The following is a 21,621-nucleotide window of genomic DNA, read 5'->3' as shown; positions in this document are numbered from 1 at the left end:
AATGGATTCATTGTAAGTTGCATTTGAGTGTCAACATAAACTAATTGAAATATCATAAATTGTCTGATCCTTAGTTTTACAGGACTATACTATTTTCTATCTAATAAAAAATATAAAAAGAAAAAATTTAATATAAATATAAATGAAGTTAATAATAGTCAAATTAAATATTTATATCAAAACTTAATTAATTAAATTGTACTTAATAAATATGTAAAAATTTATTTTAATAGCTAGCAAAACATTTTTATATCATATCTTTATTGTAGTAATAAAAAAAACTTTTGAATAAATTATTAACTCTTGAAGCATCAATATCTATTTAGATTAGGAAATGAGAAAGAAAATAATTTCTAAAAAAAAGAATAAAATGAAGAGATGGATGATGAATTATATTTATTATCTTTTTGTATTTAATTCCACTCATTATTCTCTAGAGAAATAAAAAAAGAAATAATTGTATTTGTATTTAGTTCAACACATATTTCTCTAGAGAAATAAGAAGAAATGAAAATTAATTATATTGAAATACTTAAATACTTTCATTCTTCTAAAACTTATTATTTTTAACTTGTGATGATATATTAATAATTTATCATATTTTATTTGAGAAAGAAATTTTATTTCTTCCTATTTTAAGAGTATTCAAACAAAATAAAGAAAATTATTTTTTTATTCTTCTCTATTTTTTTTTCTTTTCAAGTTTCCACTTTTTTTTACTTGTTTGAAAAATAATTTCTAAAAAAATAGAAATTTCTTAAAAAAAAAATCAATTGATTAAAAAACCTAACATTTAGATTATTTTATATTTTAATTTAAACATTTAAATTTTAAATAAATTAATTTAATATTTATATTTAGATGTAATTTTAATTAATTTTATAAATTAAAATTAAAAATAAATAACATAATTATTAAAAATACATTCCACACTTTAACCGTAAATAATTATGAATATTTTATAATAAACATATTATTTAATCCAAAATAATAATACATATAAAATAATTAATAATAATATATATTATATAATTTTTATAATTATTATTATAAAATAAAATTTATTTACTCATTTGTATATTTAATAGTTAAATTATTAATATTTTAATAAATTAAATATATTAATTACTTATGGTTAAATATAAATTAATATTATTTTTATATATAAAATTAATTTATATTTCAAAAGTGATAAAATTTTACATTTTAGCATATGTCATCTGAATTTTCATATTTAATATTTAATAATTAGATAAAATTGCAATCAAATATAAATACAGTGTCAATTTATCTAAAAATTTAATTATTTAGATTAAAATATAAAATATAGTGGTTTTCAACCAACTGGGCAAAAAGAGATGAAAAATTATTAAGTGGAAGGACGTGGCATGATGTGATTAGAAAATAGGAACAGAACTGCAAAGAGAGAACCGGAGATAAAGTCGAGCAGAAGCAGGTAAGTTTGCCAACCAAATCAGGCGGAGCATTCAATCTCACACTCCTCGTTTCTATCGACCCTTACCCCTTTTAAACCTTAATAAAACCCAATTCTTCCCTCTTCTTCTCTACTCTCTCTCTCTCTCTCCTCTCCTTGAGATCTGGGTTTTAGGCTATTTGGATTTCAACAATGGAGGCCACATTGCCAGTGTGCAAATCTGTTGTTACTTCAACAACTCCTGTAAGTTCCCTCCTTTTTGCTTTCTGGGTTTTCCTTCAATATGGTTTTTGGGTTCTTGTTTAGCTTGTTAAGAGCCTTTATCATGTTTTGCTCGCTAATGAGTATACTTGGAACTGTTTATTGAACTCCATTTCTTGAAAGTAAAGTGTTGCTTATTTTTGTTTGGATGCATTTTGGGATTGCAATGAAATTGATTGTTGGTTCAACTTGTGTGTGATTGAAGCATATCCCATCTGTATTTAGTATCTGTATTACAAATGCTGAGTTGTTTATTCAATGGAAGGGCTTATTCATGGGGAGAACTGGAGGAATTGGGAGTTCCCAATGTAGCTTTATGGTCGGAAGTAGGATAAATTTTCCAAGACAAAGAGTTCGAGCTGCCCAAGTTAGCCGTAAAGCTAAAAAAAATGGTGCAGGTGCTCTTGGGGCAACATGCCGTGCTGATAAAATTTTGATTGCAAATAGAGGAGAAATTGCTGTTCGTGTTATCCGAACTGCACACGAGATGGGTATACCTTGTGTTGCTGTTTACTCAACCATAGACAAGGATGCACTTCATGTGAAATTGGCTGATGAATCAGTTTGCATAGGTGAAGCACCAAGCAGTCAGTCGTAAGTTTAGCAATTCTCTTTGCAACTACTTCCATGAAGCTCTTCTATTTTTGTGATCTTGGTTGTCTTTTCAGCATCAGCATTAATATTTATCTATATCTCCAGTATTGTCTTTTCAGTATCAGCAGCAATGTTTATTTATATCTCAAGTATTTTTCACATGTTTTATTAACCCTTATTTAATAATTTTCTTATGATGAAGTCATAAATTGCCACCAAGTTTTTTCTCAGGTAGTTGAGTAGTGCATGCTTGGGTGAGATGCCAGGTTGGAGCTTTTAATCTGTTGCAATAGGGAAACGAAGTGTGATATCTTGAATAACTTAGGTTGTGAAAAGAGATAAAGAAGTATGGACGGAAAACAATTGGAAATGAGCCTCCTTAAGCACTAAGATGTGTGGTTCCATAATCTTGATTACGCCTGATTGAGCTTCATTGCATGTGGCATTTTAGAAACAATGTTCAGTTGTCTTTGTCAGCTTGTTATGATATCTTGGTGATAACCTTTCTATGTGTTTACCACATATTTCTTTCCCCGTTTGAATTGCTAATATAATTTACATTTTATCTACTTGGAATTAATTACTCATTATAGATGGTTAAGTTTTAATTGATGGGAATAGAAAGGAGAATGCCTAGAAATTTCAAAGAAACTCAGTAGTTTATAATGCCTATAAAAATTGGGTACACTGAATAAAATGCTAGATAAGAAAAAACTTATATGACGATAAGATGATGGATAGTAATAAGAGTAGTTACATTTGTGTATGCCATTTATGAACTTGGATTATCTCCAAACTACAATAGTGGTGGTAGTTTAGCTGTTGGTCAGATTTTCCATACTTTACCTGGTTGCAAATACATACCAAAACTCTTAAATATGCGCCCACTTTTAATTTGTTCATTCTTGAAATTGTTTGATTTTAATCTCATCTTCTATACTTTCAAATCTAATTCAAACATTGCCCACTAAAAAGTTGTTATTTTGCACATAAATTTGGTTCTTATAGCATATAAGCTGAGTCACTATAATACAACCACATTGATTTGCAAATGTATTAACATGTGATCCATTGTGTTCCCCCAGAGTTCTGCAGTGTGACTTACATGGATGTCTAGGTAAGGAAAGTGAAAAGATGAGAGGTAGACTCGATATGGGATGAATTGGTTAGAAAGGATTTAGCATCAATAGACCTTTAAATTAAGCAGAATGGAGGAAGATCCATATAGCTGCCCCACTTAGATAGGATTAAGGCTTAGGTGAGTTGCATATTTTGGCATGTAAGTAAAGAAAAAAAATTGACAATGTGAGTTGCTTATGGATAATAGATATCAAGGAAAATGACAAACTCTATTGATCCTTCTTGTTTCCTTAGTCTTTATCACATTTCTTTAGCGAAATTTAAGTTATTCCCTATTCTAGAAAAAAAAATACTGTAGATATTTTTGGTTCTCTTAAACTACACTTCATGTCTTGTTCATTAAACATTGCCTTCATATATATCCAATAGTGGTAGTTTTCTAATATTAAATTCCCATAGCCTCTTCACAAATTGCCATTTATATCCTTTTCTCCTTTGCTTAAAGCACTCTCTTTCTCTTCACATATTTCGTTGTGTTTTACATTATATATTTGGATGGGAAAAGCAATATGGTGCTTGAACAGGAAACATATCTATGTTTGACTTTGAATTGCATTTCAATAGGTACTTGTTGATTCCAAATGTTTTATCGGCTGCTATAAGCCGTGGATGTACAATGTTGCACCCTGGTTATGGTTTCCTTGCTGAGAATGCAGTATTTGTTGAAATGTGTAGAGAACATGGGATCAACTTTATTGGGCCTAATGTAAGTATAAATCAAGAATTTTGTGTTAGAATGTCAAAATTTTTCCTTTTATTCTCCTGAGCCTAGCTAGCCTTTGTCGAAGATTTTTTTTATGTGTAACTTGAAACAGATACTAAAAGCCAAACTAATCTAGGAGATATCCATCCATAGATATGGTTTGGATGGACCAAAGTTGGTACAAATGCAATATGCCATTGGATGTGGTCTGGATGGACCAAAGTTGACACAAATGCAATATGCTATTGGAATGCGTTATAGTTGATAGTGACCGATAAATCATATGGCTTGAGATTTAAGCAGATAGGTATAATATGATCCATCTTCTGTGTCACAGATTAGGAATTCTCTTGGGGTCTATTTGGACTTGTGCATTCAAATTGAAAGTAGATTTTTATTCTTATTTCAAGTGAAAAATCACAAGTCACACAATGTCAATTCAAATAACCCTTTATTTTAAATGCACACCTATCCCAAAAACCCCATAAGTTGCATTTTTTACGAGTAAAAATATGTACTAAGGAGTGTAGGAAGCTAAATATGTATGTCTAGACATTGTATTGGGGTGTTGGTTTTTGTTTTGATTGAACTTCTTCATTGATGTTTTCGTGGAATATAAATATTCTTTAGTTTCAACACCAGTTCATGTACTTTGCAATTGAGGATTTTAATTTTTTTTTCTTTCTATCTGGCACGTGGTTCTTTACTCTCAAATCTCAAACTGGTTAAATTTTTTGTTGGTTGCATTTTTCAGCATGTCTTCAGAGTTGGTAAATGTACTGGCCCTCTAGATTGACTACGACCCCATTTGGCAGGGCTTTTAAAAAGTTAAAAGTGGCTTTTTAAATTAATAAGCCACTTTTAGAGTGTTTGGATAAAATTACAAAAGAGTTTCTATTTAATAGAAGCTCTTTTGGAAGAAGCCACCTCATCTTGACTTCTGATAAAAGCTCTTTTAAGAAAAACACGGGAAGCTCTTACACCCTTTTAATGGAACTTTTAAAATTCCAAGTTTATCCAAATAGTTGTACATTGAAAATAAAAAATGCCATTTATATCTTAAACAAGATATAGCAACCTTTCATATTGTCTTTCATCTATCATTGTTTTCCTTATCTAAAAGATAGATTGTAATTTTATAAAAGTTATGCGTAGATAAAGTTTATGTAATTTATAATTATAACTATTTTATTTTTATTTAAAAAGTTTTATTTTATGGTATTAATATTATATTAAAGACACCAAGGTCTTATTAAATTAGAACATAGCATAATTTTTAATATTGTTGGATTTATTATATTTATTTGTGATATTTAATTTTTAATCTGCTGTATTTTTTTATTAAAAATATCATTAAAATAATTAGGAGATATTTTATTAAGTGATGAGATATTTTAATTTATTTTAATATCTAATTTAATGTAATAGTCATTATCCATATTATATTAGCTTTAGGTATATTCAATCCAAATAGTCATAAAAACTCTTTGAAATAAAAAGCTCTTTCATGTTATACTTCTCAAACGCTAAATTGAAAGCTTTGCCTTTTACTTCTCTTCTTCTTATGCATAAAAGTTAAAGTAAGAGCTATGCCAAACAAATCCTACAAAGGGAAAAAAACCTTTAGGGATAAGCTCTATTTGGTTCAAATAGAAACTGAACTGAAGATGTTTTTCAAATTTCTTTCTTCAGTTTTGGTTTTCTATGGGTTTGGTTATTCTTTCTAGGTTATTGATAAATAAACTAACCAAATTATGTATATTTATATATTTTTATGCATAGTTGTTTAAGGCTCCAGGCACACCAAGGTGTCAAAGGGTCCCGGAGCCTAGGCGCAAGGCGCAAGGCCTAGACGCGCGCCTGACCGAAGCAAGGCGCAACAGTAATAAATAAATAATTATTAAAATTAAAGAAATACAAGATAATTATTTAAGTTTATCTACTTTCATAATTATAGAATTTTCAACTTTGATGATATAATAAAATTTGTAATTACAAATTATATTTATTTAATTGTGATTTATCTTTATATTTATAAATAATCTAATTATTAATTTAATGGCAGTAAAAAATTATATAAATTTAATATTGTACAATAGTATGTAATTCTCTTTGATACTATAATAGCATCAACAATGAATTTTTTGTTATAATAGTAATTCAAAATACCTAAAAATTTTTATCGCATTAAAAATAAATTAAAATTAATTTTTAATATTAAAGAAAAGCATGAATAGCCAGCCATCTTTGAATAGGGTGCTTGGATTGCCAAGGCGAGCCTAGGCGCAAGTCGTGCCTAAGTGCGCCTTTGAATCATCGCCCGCCTGGGGAGTATCAAGGCGCTGACCTCTAAGTCTCGTGCACCTAGAGCCTGAGGTGCGCCTTTAATAACTATGTTTTTATACAAATATAACATATAATATACCTTTTTTTTTACTATATTGAAGTGAACCAAATTATTACAGTTTTGTTTTAGTTTGCTCGGGCTTGGTTCTCCTTTAAAAAAGTTTTGGTTTGGTTTGATTCAATTTCAAATTCAAGATGATCTGAACTAACAGATATTTGCCTCATGAACAACATTGGGAAGACTATCTGATTCAACATGCGGAGGTTTATAAACAATGAAGGCAAAGGCTACATTGTGCATTCAAGTTCATAAACTAACTAGGCAAAGATTTTCTTTTGTCATATACAAAACCTTCGTCTCATTATTCTTTGATTTCACTAAATTTATTTCCTTAGTTGCCATTTTGTTACACATTTTCCATTTGATATTTGCTGGATTTAACACATGAATATTTATGTTAATTATGAAAAGTAAAGCAAGTTTTTAATGATAATTGTAAATATTTTAACAACCCCATGTATTTATATACTTGTGTGTTTGTGTGGTATGGTGTATATATATATTGCATGAAATTTTACTAATACCTGCTTGATTCCCCCCCCTCTTATGTGTATTCTTTTCTGTCAAAATTTCAAACTCTAATAAATTAATTACAACCACAATTTAGATTGATGAACTATGATATTTGTTCGGTATAGTTTTGTGAAATCCTAAATTATATATATCTATAGAATTTTATATTGGTTCAGATAGTTTCAAGCATATTGTTAGCATTAGTCAAAATGAGTTTTGGATAATTTATTGTAATACAAACTAAATGCTTATAATATCAGTAATATAAATGATGAAGTATTAAAGATTCTCCTTTTTTTGTATCGTAATATTTGGATTTTCTTTAATCTTTATAGAAATTCTGAAAATATCAATCCTATTTATAAAATAGATCTTTGAGAATTTCATATCCTTCATTTTTAAAACACAAAGATTATTGCTTTTTTGGACATTATATAGTAAGAATTGGAAGTCTTTGAAAATCTTTACTAGAATACATATATTCAATTATTTCTTAAATAAATGGTAAAGTTGTGAATGTACAATTTGGCAGCCTGACAGTATCCGAGTCATGGGTGACAAATCAACTGCCAGAGAAACAATGAAGAATGCAGGTGTTCCAACGGTACCAGGGAGTCAGGGGTTGCTACAGGTAACAAGTTTTGGCCAATATTTGGTTACTGTGATTAGATGCAGCTGGAGGTTAAAACATTTCATGTTTTAGTTGGTCATTATTATTATTATTATTATTATACCCTCTTTTTGGTATTTTTGAATATTAACAAGGTTTATTTTGCTATTATATGACTATAATTTTCTCTTTTTAAAATATTGATAATTATTTCAGAGTACAGAGGAAGCAGTGAAGCTTGCTAATGAGATTGGATATCCTGTGATGATCAAGGTAAAATTTCCTTTTTAGCTATCCAATAGTTGTGTCAGCAGATTCAGATTCCCTTTTGTGGCTTTATGGAACTGTGTGTACGTCTAAGTCTACCTGTTCTACAAATTGCAGCTAGGATATGTTCAGCAGTATTACCTTCCTTCTAACTTGAAATATATGTGCCTACTTTTAGAGAACTTAAGTTATGTAACAAGAGATTACAGCTTCCAATAGTTTTCAGTAGAAATTGCTTATATTTGTTTGTAAATCATCAACCTACTGAAAGGATATCTGTTTGTGCAATTTAGGAGGAAGTGTACATTTAGGTCGTAACTTTCCATTTCTTTTTACAATGTAGTTCCTAGACTTCAAACTTTCACATCAATCAAGCCCTCAAACATGAAAAGAGAGGTCAATTTGTGTAGTAAGTTTCGGATAGGATCCTGTGAAATATACACCGATTCTGTTTGTCTGCCTATGAAAATTTAATGAATTCCTAAAAGAAAGGTACAAATTGCCTTGATTTCTGGAGTTTGAGGGCTTAGCTTTTAAAATTTAAAAATTTGGAGATTAAATTGTGAAAGGTAAAAAATTTCAGGGGCCAAATTTATACTTACTCCTATAGTTTTTGTGCATTTGTAGAAGGCAAGATGTTCCCAATGTTAAAGTGGACATTGTTTGTCAAGGAATACATTTTGAAACCATTCAGGCTCTAAGGTTTTCCATCTGTATGAATAATTCAGCTTCCGTGATGATATCTGCATTATTAACTTTTTCCCCATTGTTCTTTGAAATTTTGGGGACATGCACAGATGCACATCAGTTGTGGACATCCTCTGGTTAAAAAGGACTGCTAAAAACCTAAACGTCACATTCTTCCTAATAACATTCTTTTGACTGCAAGCTGTTGTGAGATTCTAGGGTTTCTTCCTTATTCCTACCATTATAAATTAAATGATGTGTTGAAGCTATGATCTGACAACTTCTCTACATTTTTTAGGCAACAGCAGGTGGTGGAGGACGTGGAATGCGCCTTGCTAAAGAACCTGATGAGTTTGTGAAGTTGTTACAGGTACTGCTATCTTATTATCGTTTCTTTATTAATTAAACCTATTTTAGTTTTTTCTTTTTTCTTTTAGTTCTTTGTGAATATTCCTTTGACACCTCAAAGAACAGTGATGATGCCCAATTTCCGATTTGGTAGTATTGAGTTTCCCATGGAAGGCACAAGGTGCAAGCACCTTTGACTTTCTGTTGATGTGGATATTAGCGTCATCAAATAGCATGTCTGTTTCATCTTTTTCAACATTAGAAACTGTAGCTTGTCCCAACCACTTATTTTGCCTGCGATGAAACCTAATATAGTGTGTACCTCTATGTAAAAACAAGGAGATTATGTAATCCTATCTTCGTTTCAGTTGAATGGGGTGTGGGGAAAGAATAAGTAGCTTCTATCCTTAAACTTTCACTGGTTAAATTCTGTCCTTCCAAATTGGAAATACTGGGAAGAAAAACTAAACAAGTGACCAACTATGCCATTTTTAAAATTTTCCCCTCATGTCTGGTAAATGCTCCTAGGATTTTGGATTTTTGGTAAACTAGAAGACCCAAAAAAACAAAAGAAAACGAAAAAGAAAAAGAAAAAGAAAAAGAGAAAAACTTTATTTAGGTTTCTTCTGTTTCTATTTCTCCTTGTTTTCCCCAGTATCCTTCCATTACTTGTCCATCCTCCCAACCAAGTAGAGTTATGTCATCAAAGAAACATATTATTTCAATCACCATAGCTGATCTTGCATTTGGTTTTTATCTTGTGAGCTTTGCTGGACAATATCATGTTGTTTAAGTTCTATTCCCTCATCCCAAATTGATTGTTGTTATCTCATGGCATGCATGTTATGACAGACATAGAGAAACTTCTGATAAATTTAAAATAGACCAAAAAAAAAGAAGAAAATTTGGGGCCTTTTAATAATGTCCTTGGCATCTAGACTGCAACAGTCAGTCAGGCACTTTGGGATGGTGTACGGGCCCAGTATAGTAATTCTGGTACAGAACATTATAATTTATTTTATTTATGACATTAATGATACCTGAAACAGAAAAGCTTTGGACAAAACTTTTGTCTTGTATTAAGCCTTTGTCCATTTCTTTTGATAAGTAACTTAAAGCCTTTTGTCAATTGCTGTTTATGCTTATGACACACTTTTCAAGATGCTGGATTTCTGAAATTAGTACTTCAGAAAGAAAGTGTTCTGATAATTTAGGTGTGAGTACATTTAGTGACATACCGAGTCCAATAATCTTAGTGTTTCTGGGTGCTTGCTGGAACTTTTCCACAGTTGGTTTATATACTGGACAACTTTAATGTGAATTCTAAAATGGCTAAAATGAATGAGAAGTAAAGGAAAATTTGCTTCTATTCCTACTATTAGCAAGACATGAATTCAATGCACATATCTTCTTGCCATTTTTCATTCGAGTCAGGGCTTTCTATATTCATCTATATGTGACATGAATACTAGGTGATGTAATTTGTAACATTTTACTATAGCATGGAGAAAGATTATTTAGCTTCTATTTTTTTTGTTTCATTAATGGTCTTACTTATGGGTAATTATAGTGATTAAATACAAGCCTCTAAATAAAGGTTTTGAGCATTTTTTGATTTTTTTCCTTTCCCTTTTCTCTCTTCAAAAACCTAGTCAGGCAGTATAGAGGTTTTGACTTTTGAGAACACATCCAAAGAGGCGTCAATCAATTATTCTTGCTCCTGTTTCATCAGTTCAATGTTATTGCTCTGCAGTTCAGTTTTCTACTAATAATTCCTTATAGATATTCTTAGAGACCAAAAAAATCAAATAGAGTCCTCACATTATAAATGGATTTGATATAGCCATCAAATGTGATGTGCTTGACACAATTTTTAGCATAATTGTGGTTTAGTCCTGTGATGATAAACATTATATATGTGGATCACATATATTTCATCTTTTGCAGAATTATAATGGTCAACTTTAACAAATATTTTTGCAAAATAAAGTTATGATTTATTGAAGTAAACTTTGCTGTTAATTTTTTTTCCCCTTTAATAGCAAGCTAAGAGCGAGGCAGCTGCAGCATTTGGAAATGATGGAGTTTATTTGGAGAAGTACATTCAAAATCCACGGCATATTGAGTTCCAGGTTATATTTTTTCTCTTTTACTTAAGATTGGTGCCCAAAACTTATTATGGAAAATCATTATGCTCTGATCTGAAAATGGGCATAACCTAAACCTGGAGTGTGTATGTGTGTATATATATATATAGAGGGAGAGAGGATAGCAGCATCAATTTTTCTGTAATCTGTCTAGAATTGTCAATCATCAACCAAAAAGCCCACTCCACGATATCTGTTCTAACTGCTAACTAATTGTTGATATCCTTTGAAGGTAGTGGACTATGTTGTTGAGAGTCCACCTGTTTCATTTAAGCTGGACCGTGTTTATGGCAAATAGGATGGCCCTATGACATAAGCTGAATAATAAAGACAAACTATTAACGATAACAGAAATATATGCACATATTTTCTGCAATGAATCTTTTGGCTGTTTTCTTGTCCTTGAATGGGAGTTTTGACATTAAACAAGTCGTCCTATCTGTATAATAAGTTAATAACCTATATCTGATACAGCTACATGTGATAGCAACATAGGAAAAACTAGAGGCAATTTGATATTATGCTCAATCCTAAACTGCTCATCTATTTTTATCATTTTGATTCTTTGTGATTTTGCAGGTTCTGGCTGATAAATATGGAAATGTTGTCCACTTTGGTGAGCGTGACTGCAGCATCCAGGTACCATTAAGCATTAACATTTTGCCTGCTCCTGCAAGGCTGGAATGCATTAGAATTCAGCAGTTATAAAATTAAGCTCTAACTCTGTGTTTTAACAGAGAACTATAAGCTTTTAACTAGCATTATATTTGGAAATTTTTCATAATTCTTTAATTGTTATGTAAATTAAGTTTTTTAGATAACAAAATTCGGTGAGAAAAATGTTGGTTTATTATATCAAAAGAAAATTTCAATGGTAAAAGAAAAAAATCTAATAGAAATAATTGAAAAAGAGTAAAGTTATTAAATATTAAACTTTATTAAATGTCTTGTAGATGATACATGGAGAAAATTTGAGAAAACTTCCTGCTTCAAATTTATGATGAATAGCTTATTTTATATCCACTAAATGACGAAAGTATCTTCTCTTGCTGGACTTCCATTGAAATGTTTTAAACCTCCCCCCCCCCCTCCCCTTGCCCCTTGTTTGACAAAACTGGCCTAAACTATTGATGGCGAAAACATGTTTTAGGTAAATTCATCAAAGAGTTTTATTTATTTTAATTTAGGCTTATTGGACAAAATAGTTCAAACCTTTTCAAGAATTCAAATTTATATCATAACTTTTCAATTTTGGACAATTAAACCATAATTTGGACATTGGTCACGATTTTAACCAAGATCTTAAATTAATTTTGACCAAAATCCAAATTTGCAAGATGCCTTCCTACTTGGCTTTTTTTTTTTTATTTTTTTTATAATTAACTATATTTTGGTCCTGTTGAATAAAATAATCCGCAAAATCACATTTATATCCCAACCTTTAATCTTGGACAAGTAAACCACAACTTTGATATTGCTTACGATTAAAACATAGTTAAACCTTAGTTAAAACCTCCAAAATACCCGAATTGAAATCCGTAAATGAATTGAAATTCATAATTCATCAAAATTTGATTTTCCTTCACTTTTTCAGCAATCAAATATAAAATCTCACTTATATTCAAAACTTGTAATCCTACTTGGCTTATCTAAGGATTCATGATTGGCTTCGGATAAGCTCTACTATGCCCTCTTCTATCTCCTCTTAACTATCTTCTTCTCCAAATTAGCCTCTCTTGCCCGTTACTCCTCTCTTTGTTGTCATTCTATTTGCTTAGGTTCTATCCTTTCCTTGCAGTCGGAGTTGCACAGAAAGTCTGATCAATTTAGCTTTTTATCCTCTCCAGTGTCTCGGCCAAGGATGTAACTGTTGATATTTTGAGTGTCTTGATAGCTATATTCGCACTATCTAAAATTTAAAGATTGGAATATAAATGTGATTTCATTAAAAGATTTGGATTATTTTGGCCAATAATCGAAAGGTTGGGATATAAACATGATTTTGTGAAAACATTTGAATTATTTTATTTAATAGATCAAAAATATAAAATAAAAAAAATAATAAAGAAGGCCATGTAGGATGACAGGTGGTCAAATTGAGTTTTGGTCAAAATTGATTTTAGCTTATAGCTAAAATCGTGACTAATATCAAAGTTATGGTTTAATTGTCCAAAATTAAAAAAGTGAGGATATAAACGTGATTTTACCAGAAGGTTTGGATTTTTTTCCAATAGGTCTTTAATTTATTACTCTTTTTTTACCCTCATTATTTTTCTAAGATTACCTATCCTACTCAATGTCATTTATACTACCATCATAAACATACCCTACTTCATACTTTGCTAATGCCCCCACACATCATACCTCATGAGTTATCCCCCTTAAATTTCTTTCAAACCATTTTCTTCTCAAAGACATCCTTATCTCTAGTTTATTACTTAGCTTTTGATTACAGCCTTTCTCGTCTTGCTTTTTTTTTTTTTTTTTAATATGTATTGGGAGTGATTTCATGGTTGTTCCAATTAGTTTGCATTTATCAGTTACTCATAAGGTGGTTTTTTTTTGTCCACACCATTTCTTCTCAAAGATATCCTTGTCTCTATTTTAATACTTAGCTTCTGATTACAGCCTTTCTCAACTTGTTTTTTTTTTTTTCTTTTTTTATGTATTGGGAGTTGATTTATTAGTTGTTCTAATTAGTTTGCTTTGATGGTTTTAATTGTTTATTATTAATTCTTTTTCTTTTTCTTTTTCTCTCTTTTTTTTTTAAAATTCTGGTTGACTTTCTGCAAAGGCCATGCTGCTTAGAGCTACAAATAGAGACTTATCTATGATTTTGGCTGGAATAACTTGTGGCAATCAAAATTCATAATTAATTTTTTTTTTTTTTTGGTATGTGTGTGTGTGTGTCTTATATCAGATTTTTCATCTTCTCTTCCTTTTTTCTTAGAGGAATTTATTAAAAGAAAAAAGCTGCAGGAGAAGAGCTTTTTGTTTTGGTGTTTATAAGTTGGGTAATTTTAAATTGATTTGACCAAGTATTTTACTGTATCCTCATCTAATTTTAAAGTTCCACCAAATATTTATTTTTCTTCGTTAATTATTTGCACTAATTTTAATTTTACTAAAATATTTGTCTATAAATTATTTGTTTTTTAATTTAAATTAAATTCTATTGCAATATGATTGAAATATATTTTGATAATATGATAGTAAAAAATAGTTATTATAATTTATTTTTAAAATAATTCACCCCTCTAGTCATTTTAATAATGATGTAAGCTAATTTTTACCAAACGTGTCAGCTGCTTATTAGTAACTTGTATATTTAAACAAACATCCAACCACTTAAAATGTTAAGTGGATGAGCTCGTAAGATAAGCTAAACACCCTCTTAGTTGGCTTTGGTGAAGCATTATGATAGTTGCAGTTGAGAGTTCAGACATATGTGGTGCTTGTATGGGAAATTGACAGGATGCTGCAAATAAATATGACATCGCTTGAGTTGGAAGAGAATGAAATGGAAGAAGGAAACAAAAGAAATACTGCTTTTATTATATGCCATAAGTCATATTTGAAGTTACAGTTTCAGCAGAAGTGAAATGAGGAGGCATTTTAGGTGCTTCATTTGCTTTATGGATTTCTAACATGTAGGGTGCTTAGGTAAATTGGTCAACATAAACTGTTTTCTTGGTCAAAAGGAAAACTAAGCCAAATTTATTAAATTAGAGACCTGTTAGGAAATCACATAATTACTTATTTATTAGGCTAACAACCATTTGTCCTCCTTGGCTATTTTTATTTATTTTTTTCCCATATTTAATATTAATTTAGAAAAAAGATGATATTATGATAGCGGTAAATGTTGCAGAAACTACGTTTTAAAAGAAATTTGTTATTTTCCAAAGTACTCGAGACCCCATAAATTATTCCCAGTGTTTAGTATATCAATTTACTACACTAAAGAGTCGGAATATTATGTGTTGCATGGATCTAAGTTGTCCAGGAAGGCCTAAATCATGAAAAATTTATATTAACAATAAAGGTCAAATCAGAAAACACTAGACAACATCAAGCAACAGCTAAAGAGAATTTTTACTTTTGCTAATTGAATCTGCCTAGTATGACTGAGATAAAAAGAGCTCATGTCTTCTAGTTACACTTTATAGTAAAATATAAAGCACATTTAAGCTTGAAATCACGTTCAGAAGCTGTTGCTGACCCTTAAAATTTCAGTGATTGCATTTTTCTAGGACTACTATATATGCACAGGATTTCTACTTTTTTTATGGCCAAAGAACAAAAGAAAAATGGTTGATTCTGCAATTTCTGATATGAAGTTACGAACATCGGAAGAACAAAACATTATCCTACCATTTAAGATATGAAACGCACTGATAGTTAGTATCCTTTTGATGGCGTATCACTGTTCTTATAGCTGGTATGCTTATTTCTCCCACTTCTTAACTGTAATACGAATCTACAACCAAATTTGCTGGAGAATGAGCTTTTTTCCCCTTTATCCTTTTTGTAATTTTTTTTTGTCCATAATTATTTCATATTACTTCTCTTAGAAAACCCTGCATATGGATGTAACAAGTTATGCTGAATATGGCTGATGCAGAGACGTAATCAAAAGCTGCTCGAAGAGGCCCCTTCTCCTGCATTGACCGCTGAGTTGCGGAAAGCTATGGGTGATGCTGCTGTTGCAGCAGCAGCATCTATAGGGTATATTGGTGTTGGAACAGTTGAGTTCCTTTTGGATGAAAGAGGTTCCTTCTACTTCATGGAAATGAACACTCGAATCCAGGTTAATTATGTGTTTTTATAGTGTTTATAAGAACCTGGCTGGTCATCAGATGTCATGCTAAACGATGATGAAATGAAAAATGCAGGTTGAACATCCAGTAACTGAAATGATTTCCTCTGTTGATTTGATTGAGGAACAAATTCGTGTAGCCATGGGAGAAAAGCTCCGTTATACACAGGTATTTAAAAGGGTATAAAAGAGTTTACTCAAAAGCATTTAGTCCCTAACTGCAATGCATTAACGGGTTATGGATCTCCAGGAAAATATTGTGCTCAGAGGACATTCAATTGAATGCCGTATCAATGCGGAAGATGCTTTTAAGGGATTCCGACCTGGGCCAGGTATGTCTAATATGTTACTTGTTTGGTCTTTTTATGTTTATGCCTAACTGTTGCCATTTGTTCCTCTTGAGTGCAATCCTTTTGGGTTAAATATTCCTTTGCTTTGCTTATACCATTATGATTAGTTTTACTTGTCATATCCCAAGTCCCAACAGTCTATGGAAATTTTTCATTTTCAATTTGACATCTATTGTACACTTCTGTATGGGAATGCATGCAAATTATCGGTGATGATGTTTGTTGCTTTTTCTAATTTTACCTGTTTGCTATCAGCTTCATCACAATTTACCTGTGGCTTTTAATGAATTTTTTAGATGTTCATCAACCATGCGTTTTTTTTCACTTGCATGGGAATCTTTCAAAACAATGAAAATGAAGGAAATGGGACACAATAGGTTGATATACAGTTTCTCCTAAATATTCATGCTCTTCTCATTTTCTAAAAACAGGAAGAATAACAGCATATTTGCCATCTGGAGGCCCGTTTGTCAGAATGGATAGCCATGTTTATCCTGATTATGTGGTTCCTCCAAGCTATGATTCCCTACTGGGAAAGGTTTGTCAAACTTTTTGCTTCTGTTGAAGTTTTTTGCTGCAACAAGATACATACATGAGCCATTCATTCATCATTGTTCTCAAGGCCTCATGTGCACTTTCTGGAATAATATCTTTGCTAGCTTCTAGAATTTCATTTGTGGTTTGCATGTGCATTGAATGTGTGTGCATGTACTCATCATGCAGAGATATCTGAGCTACTTCTTTGTCTGGTTTGCCCACCTGTCATTTCTTTTTTTTTTTTTTGACCCAATGTACTTGCAGATATTAGGCACACTTGTTTTACTGGTGGTGGAGGGTGAAATAGAAACATTGCTTTATTGTTCACTTGCCAGCACTAACTTCTTACTAGTGGAACAAATTGTGTCAATGTTCTTGTTGATTAGCCCAGTATTGGCTGAGCATGAGGTTTTGTGTGTGTTTTGCTGTCTATCTCCTTCCCCCTAACACCCTGTGATATTTGGCTTGGCTTTTCAGCTTTTTATTAGAGCCAGGTGTTCTTATGTGTTATATATATATATATAATTATCAGCCATTAGTTTGACTCGTATATGACTGGGTGAGCAACTGAGCATGTGACTGATCCCCTATTAATTGGTCGTAAGGTTTTGCATGGCCTTCCCCGGTTTGAATCTCTACCTAATAGCTTGAGCTTTTTGTGTTTGCGGCTCTAGTAATTTGGTAGAGTCAGGAACAACAGAATTACTAAAAGAAATAGAGGGAAAATAGGTTGAGTGTATTGATATGGGAGGCAGAAGCCAAAGAAATAAAACCTCCATCTCACACCAAATACTCTCTAAAAGAAGAAAACTAACAAGGAATAATTCCTACTAGCTCAAGCTAGCCCCGCACAGCTGAATTGCAAGAACCAAGATCTGAATATCCTCAGTACAGCAGGGTCAGGTTATTTATATAACAGCCTAGCATAATATTCCTTCCGAGAATCTCTCTAACGGCCTCCTTACACCCATTTGTCTTTTCTACAGCTGTCCACTACTGGAATCTTCTATAACCAACTTCTGCAGCCTCCTATTCCTCACATTCCTTCTGTATTACACATTCAGAGGCTCGGGACCCAGACCCATGTTACTAGTATTTGGGCTGATTGTATCATAGTTCCTACTAGCATCATGGACAGGATGGGGGATTACAACTGTACCCAAAGTACCTAAAATCTGGGACACGAGATTAATTTATGAATTAGTAAAAGATAATCTATTTTAAGTCTTGAAGGTTATGCAAATCTTGCAGTAAGTCAGAATTAAAGATTTTTTGGACATCCAAATAGGAAACAAAGTATCTAATACATAATTAAAATAATGCAGTTGTAGAGAGTTGATTGCTCTAAGTATCACTTGTTTTGTAGGTATTAGAATGAGTTGTGGCTCTTGATAAATATTAACAAGTTCATTGTTTGTTGCATCACTTAAGCTATTCTATTAAACTTATTTTCTATCTTGCACACTATTGTCAGAATCTTACGGTTCTCGATCCGAATCTTACAATTCGAATCTATTGGATCAATCTTAAATGTATCTGAATCTTATGATTCTTGATTCAAATCTTATGATTCTTGATTCAAATCTTATGATTTTCTATTTGATTCTACATCCTAGCGATTCAAATCAATAGGGTATATGAATTGTAACTAAAAAAATTGATAGCGAATAAGGTGAATCAAAAAATTTTTTCGCTCAATACAATTAATTATTTAAAAGAGTTTGTTAGCCCTTATATTTTCAAAATTTAATATTTTATTCATTTTTGCTATAAGAAAGTGTATATAAAACCTTCCCTTAACTATTTTTCTTCCACCAACTATTTTTTTTCCCTCTCCTTCTTTTTGTCTTTTTTTTTTCAGTTAATTTACTTAACTAATTATAGTTGTTAAGTTATGGCAGTTTATATTTATAATATTCTAATATGCTATCCTTTTTACTATTTAATTATTTGATCAAATTTAAATGAGAATTTCGGTATATGCATAATGATAACTATTGTCGATAATTCCAAAGTTCATAATTTATAGCAAAAAAAAAACTATATAACATAATTCATATATATTATTCTATTATGAAGAATATTTCTAATTAAATAAATAATAATTCTATATTTATCAAAATATGCCATTGTAATATATATTTTACTTAATTTTTAGAACATATATTATTTTTAATTAATTTTTGGAAGTCTTAGTGAATCTTACAATTCGATTCTCGATTTATGAAGTGAAGATTTCGATTCTCGATTCGAATCTCGATTTGACAACTATGATCTTGCATTTTTTGAGGACACCAGTATTTAGATGCACACATGATTCAGTGGTTTAAAATCCTTTCACTGTCCCTTGACATTGTTGATAGGTGTTCTCTACTTGCAACCTATTCATGAAAGCTATAATGCAATAATGCATGTGTGAGTGCTCATCTAAATTAAAAACATTTGGCTTTAACATTATTCTAATTACTTGCTAATTTGACTGCTTCCTGCAGCTTATCGTGTGGGCCCCAACTAGAGAAAAGGCAATTGAACGCATGAAAAGAGCACTGGAGGACACTATTATTACAGGTAAGTGCAAAAGTTTTGATAAGCTCCACTTTCCAGTGGCTCATTACTCTGCTGGGGTGGTAGCAATGCATTTACTATGTTGAAAGCATTTGCAGAGTAGCGTGTTCAAGGTTTTGAATTTGGGGGATAGGAGTGGTGGATGGTTAATTTCACTGCTCTTGGGGCTTTGGATAGGAGAGTAAGATTTTCAAATAACAAATGCACCTTCTCTTTCTGCTTTCCATCCATGATTTAATAGATAATTACCATCCATCAACCAATGACGTGGACCCTTTCTCATTTTGCACTTGTATTTATATAATTAATTTGGCTTCATTCTTTTCATGGAAAACCCTTTAAAAGTTTTTCAGTATCTTGGATTTGAGGCACTTAAGAAAATTGCTCAATGGAAAGTTTTTTCATACTCTTTTTCTTTTTTCTTTTTTTTTTTTTTTTTCTAAACCACTTTTTTCCTCATCAAAGGAAAAAAAACTTTAGTTGTTTTTGAGAAAAATGATATCATCTTTTCATTTTCTGGATTTTAACAAACTCGTTGAGAAGTCAAACCTATAATGGAACCATATACGCACATGCTCATTAGTTGACTGTTTTCCTACCACCACAGCAAGTGAATTGCCAGTCTCCGTCAACAACCACAATGTACTGCTTTGGTGTGTATTTTGTTCTCATATCATACGATGTATAGGAAAAAAAAATACAAATTTTGAATACGTCTTCACATTTCATAGTTTTATATCTTGTAAGAAAATTAACTTTTACATTGTATTCCAATCACCAGAAAATAATTTTCAACTAATTTTAGTATTGCATCAAAAACAGAAATCGATTCATTTTCTGAGAAAGTATTTTGCTCAGAAAATATTTTCCATGCAATGAGTGGAACCTAAGTCAAATTCAATTTGCGCTTGATACCTTTAGTATTGATTCAGTTAATCTCTTACTCTTTCTCAATACAGGTGTCCCTACAACCATCGATTACCATAAACTTATCCTTGACATTGAGGTACGAAAAGCAATGATTTGTATTCGTAGCTTTTAGGGTTGAGCTTAAGGCTTTGTTCTGTATTCTAATCTTTCCATGCATGTCTTGCACACAACAGGACTTTAGAAATGGCAAGGTTGACACTGCTTTCATTCCTAAGCATGAGCAGGAACTAGCAGCGGTAAGAGGGTGATATGAATCGTGGATTTCCAAAATGTTTTCTAATTTCATGCCATTTTCCATTTAGCATGAACCCCATTTCCTCGCCTGGCATTGCAAAAAAGTCGTTAAAGTGATCTTTATATCATTTTTGGTTCTTGGTCTTTAAAGTAGAATCAGAGTATGTTCTTGAAAGTTCATTTTACTTCCTGAAGATGTTAATTTTTTTTTTTTTTTTTTTTCACTTTTCTTTGCATACAGCCGCAGAATATTGTACCGGTGAAGGAATTGGCCAATGCAACTGCATAGATATATTTATTTCAGAAGCATTTGGAAGGCCAAGTTTGAGGGAAAAGGGCACTAAAGGCTTCATCAGTGAGCATTTGAAAGAATTGAATGTGAGAAATCTTGATGAAATTTTTGATGTTGTATGTGTTCCCTTAATTAAATTAATTGACAAAATCCTTATCATGAACACAACACAAGTCATAGAGTTTGATACTGAACTTGGATGGAATATGTTGTCTGTTGGGAGCTTAGAACTTGCGTTACAATCTAATTTTACTGATAATGGTGGCTGTGTTTTTTTTTTTTTTTCTAACCGGGAATTGGGAATAAAACCTGAGAACTCTCAAATTTACTTAAATGCACTTATCACCAGACTAAACCTGGGAGTGGAATGGTGGCTATGTTAATGAGCATTTTGTACACTTTAGATTATGATTTTAAATTGAACTGAAAAAAAAAAAAAGTCAAGTTTTTAGAGTTGAGCATTGTTATTCTAGTAAGTTTTAAAGTGTCTTAATGGGAATGATGACCAGCACATCCAAATTTTTTTACTATAAATTTCATCTCATGAAAATAAATTTAATTAATTTTGAGATTTATGTAATTAATTCACATAAATTAAAAACTAAATTAGAATCATCCTGCAACCATCCTGTACAAGAACTGAACTGAAAATTAATTTTATATACATGTTTTTCTACGATTTTTTAAGTTTATTACATTTTTTTGTAATAAATATATACATTTATATGCATTAATTTAAAATTTAAATATTATATTATTATTTTATAGATATTATAATTATG

The 21,621-nt window shown here is 31.1% G+C and overlaps 1 protein-coding gene across 1 annotated transcript; it reads left to right on the top strand.

The window, feature by feature from the left end:
* The first annotated feature begins 1,444 nt into the window (after positions 1 to 1,444).
* LOC110609438 (biotin carboxylase 1, chloroplastic) lies at positions 1,445 to 21,098 on the top strand. Its single transcript, XM_021749008.2, has 16 exons — positions 1,445 to 1,678; positions 1,962 to 2,290; positions 3,995 to 4,136; positions 7,586 to 7,684; positions 7,880 to 7,936; positions 8,916 to 8,987; positions 11,008 to 11,097; positions 11,692 to 11,751; positions 15,737 to 15,922; positions 16,008 to 16,100; positions 16,182 to 16,263; positions 16,713 to 16,819; positions 19,311 to 19,386; positions 20,343 to 20,389; positions 20,487 to 20,549; positions 20,789 to 21,098. The coding sequence occupies exons 1-16, from the start codon at positions 1,628 to 1,630 to the stop codon at positions 20,834 to 20,836; spliced, it is 1,602 nt and encodes a 533-aa protein (XP_021604700.1). The 5' UTR covers positions 1,445 to 1,627; the 3' UTR covers positions 20,837 to 21,098.
* The last annotated feature ends 523 nt before the right edge of the window (positions 21,099 to 21,621 follow it).

Source organism: Manihot esculenta, chromosome 2 (assembly GCF_001659605.2).
Source record: "Manihot esculenta cultivar AM560-2 chromosome 2, M.esculenta_v8, whole genome shotgun sequence".
Lineage (NCBI taxonomy): Eukaryota > Viridiplantae > Streptophyta > Magnoliopsida > Malpighiales > Euphorbiaceae > Manihot > Manihot esculenta.
Note: the sequence above shows the minus strand (reverse complement) of the source record. Positions and strands in the feature narration are given on the sequence as shown.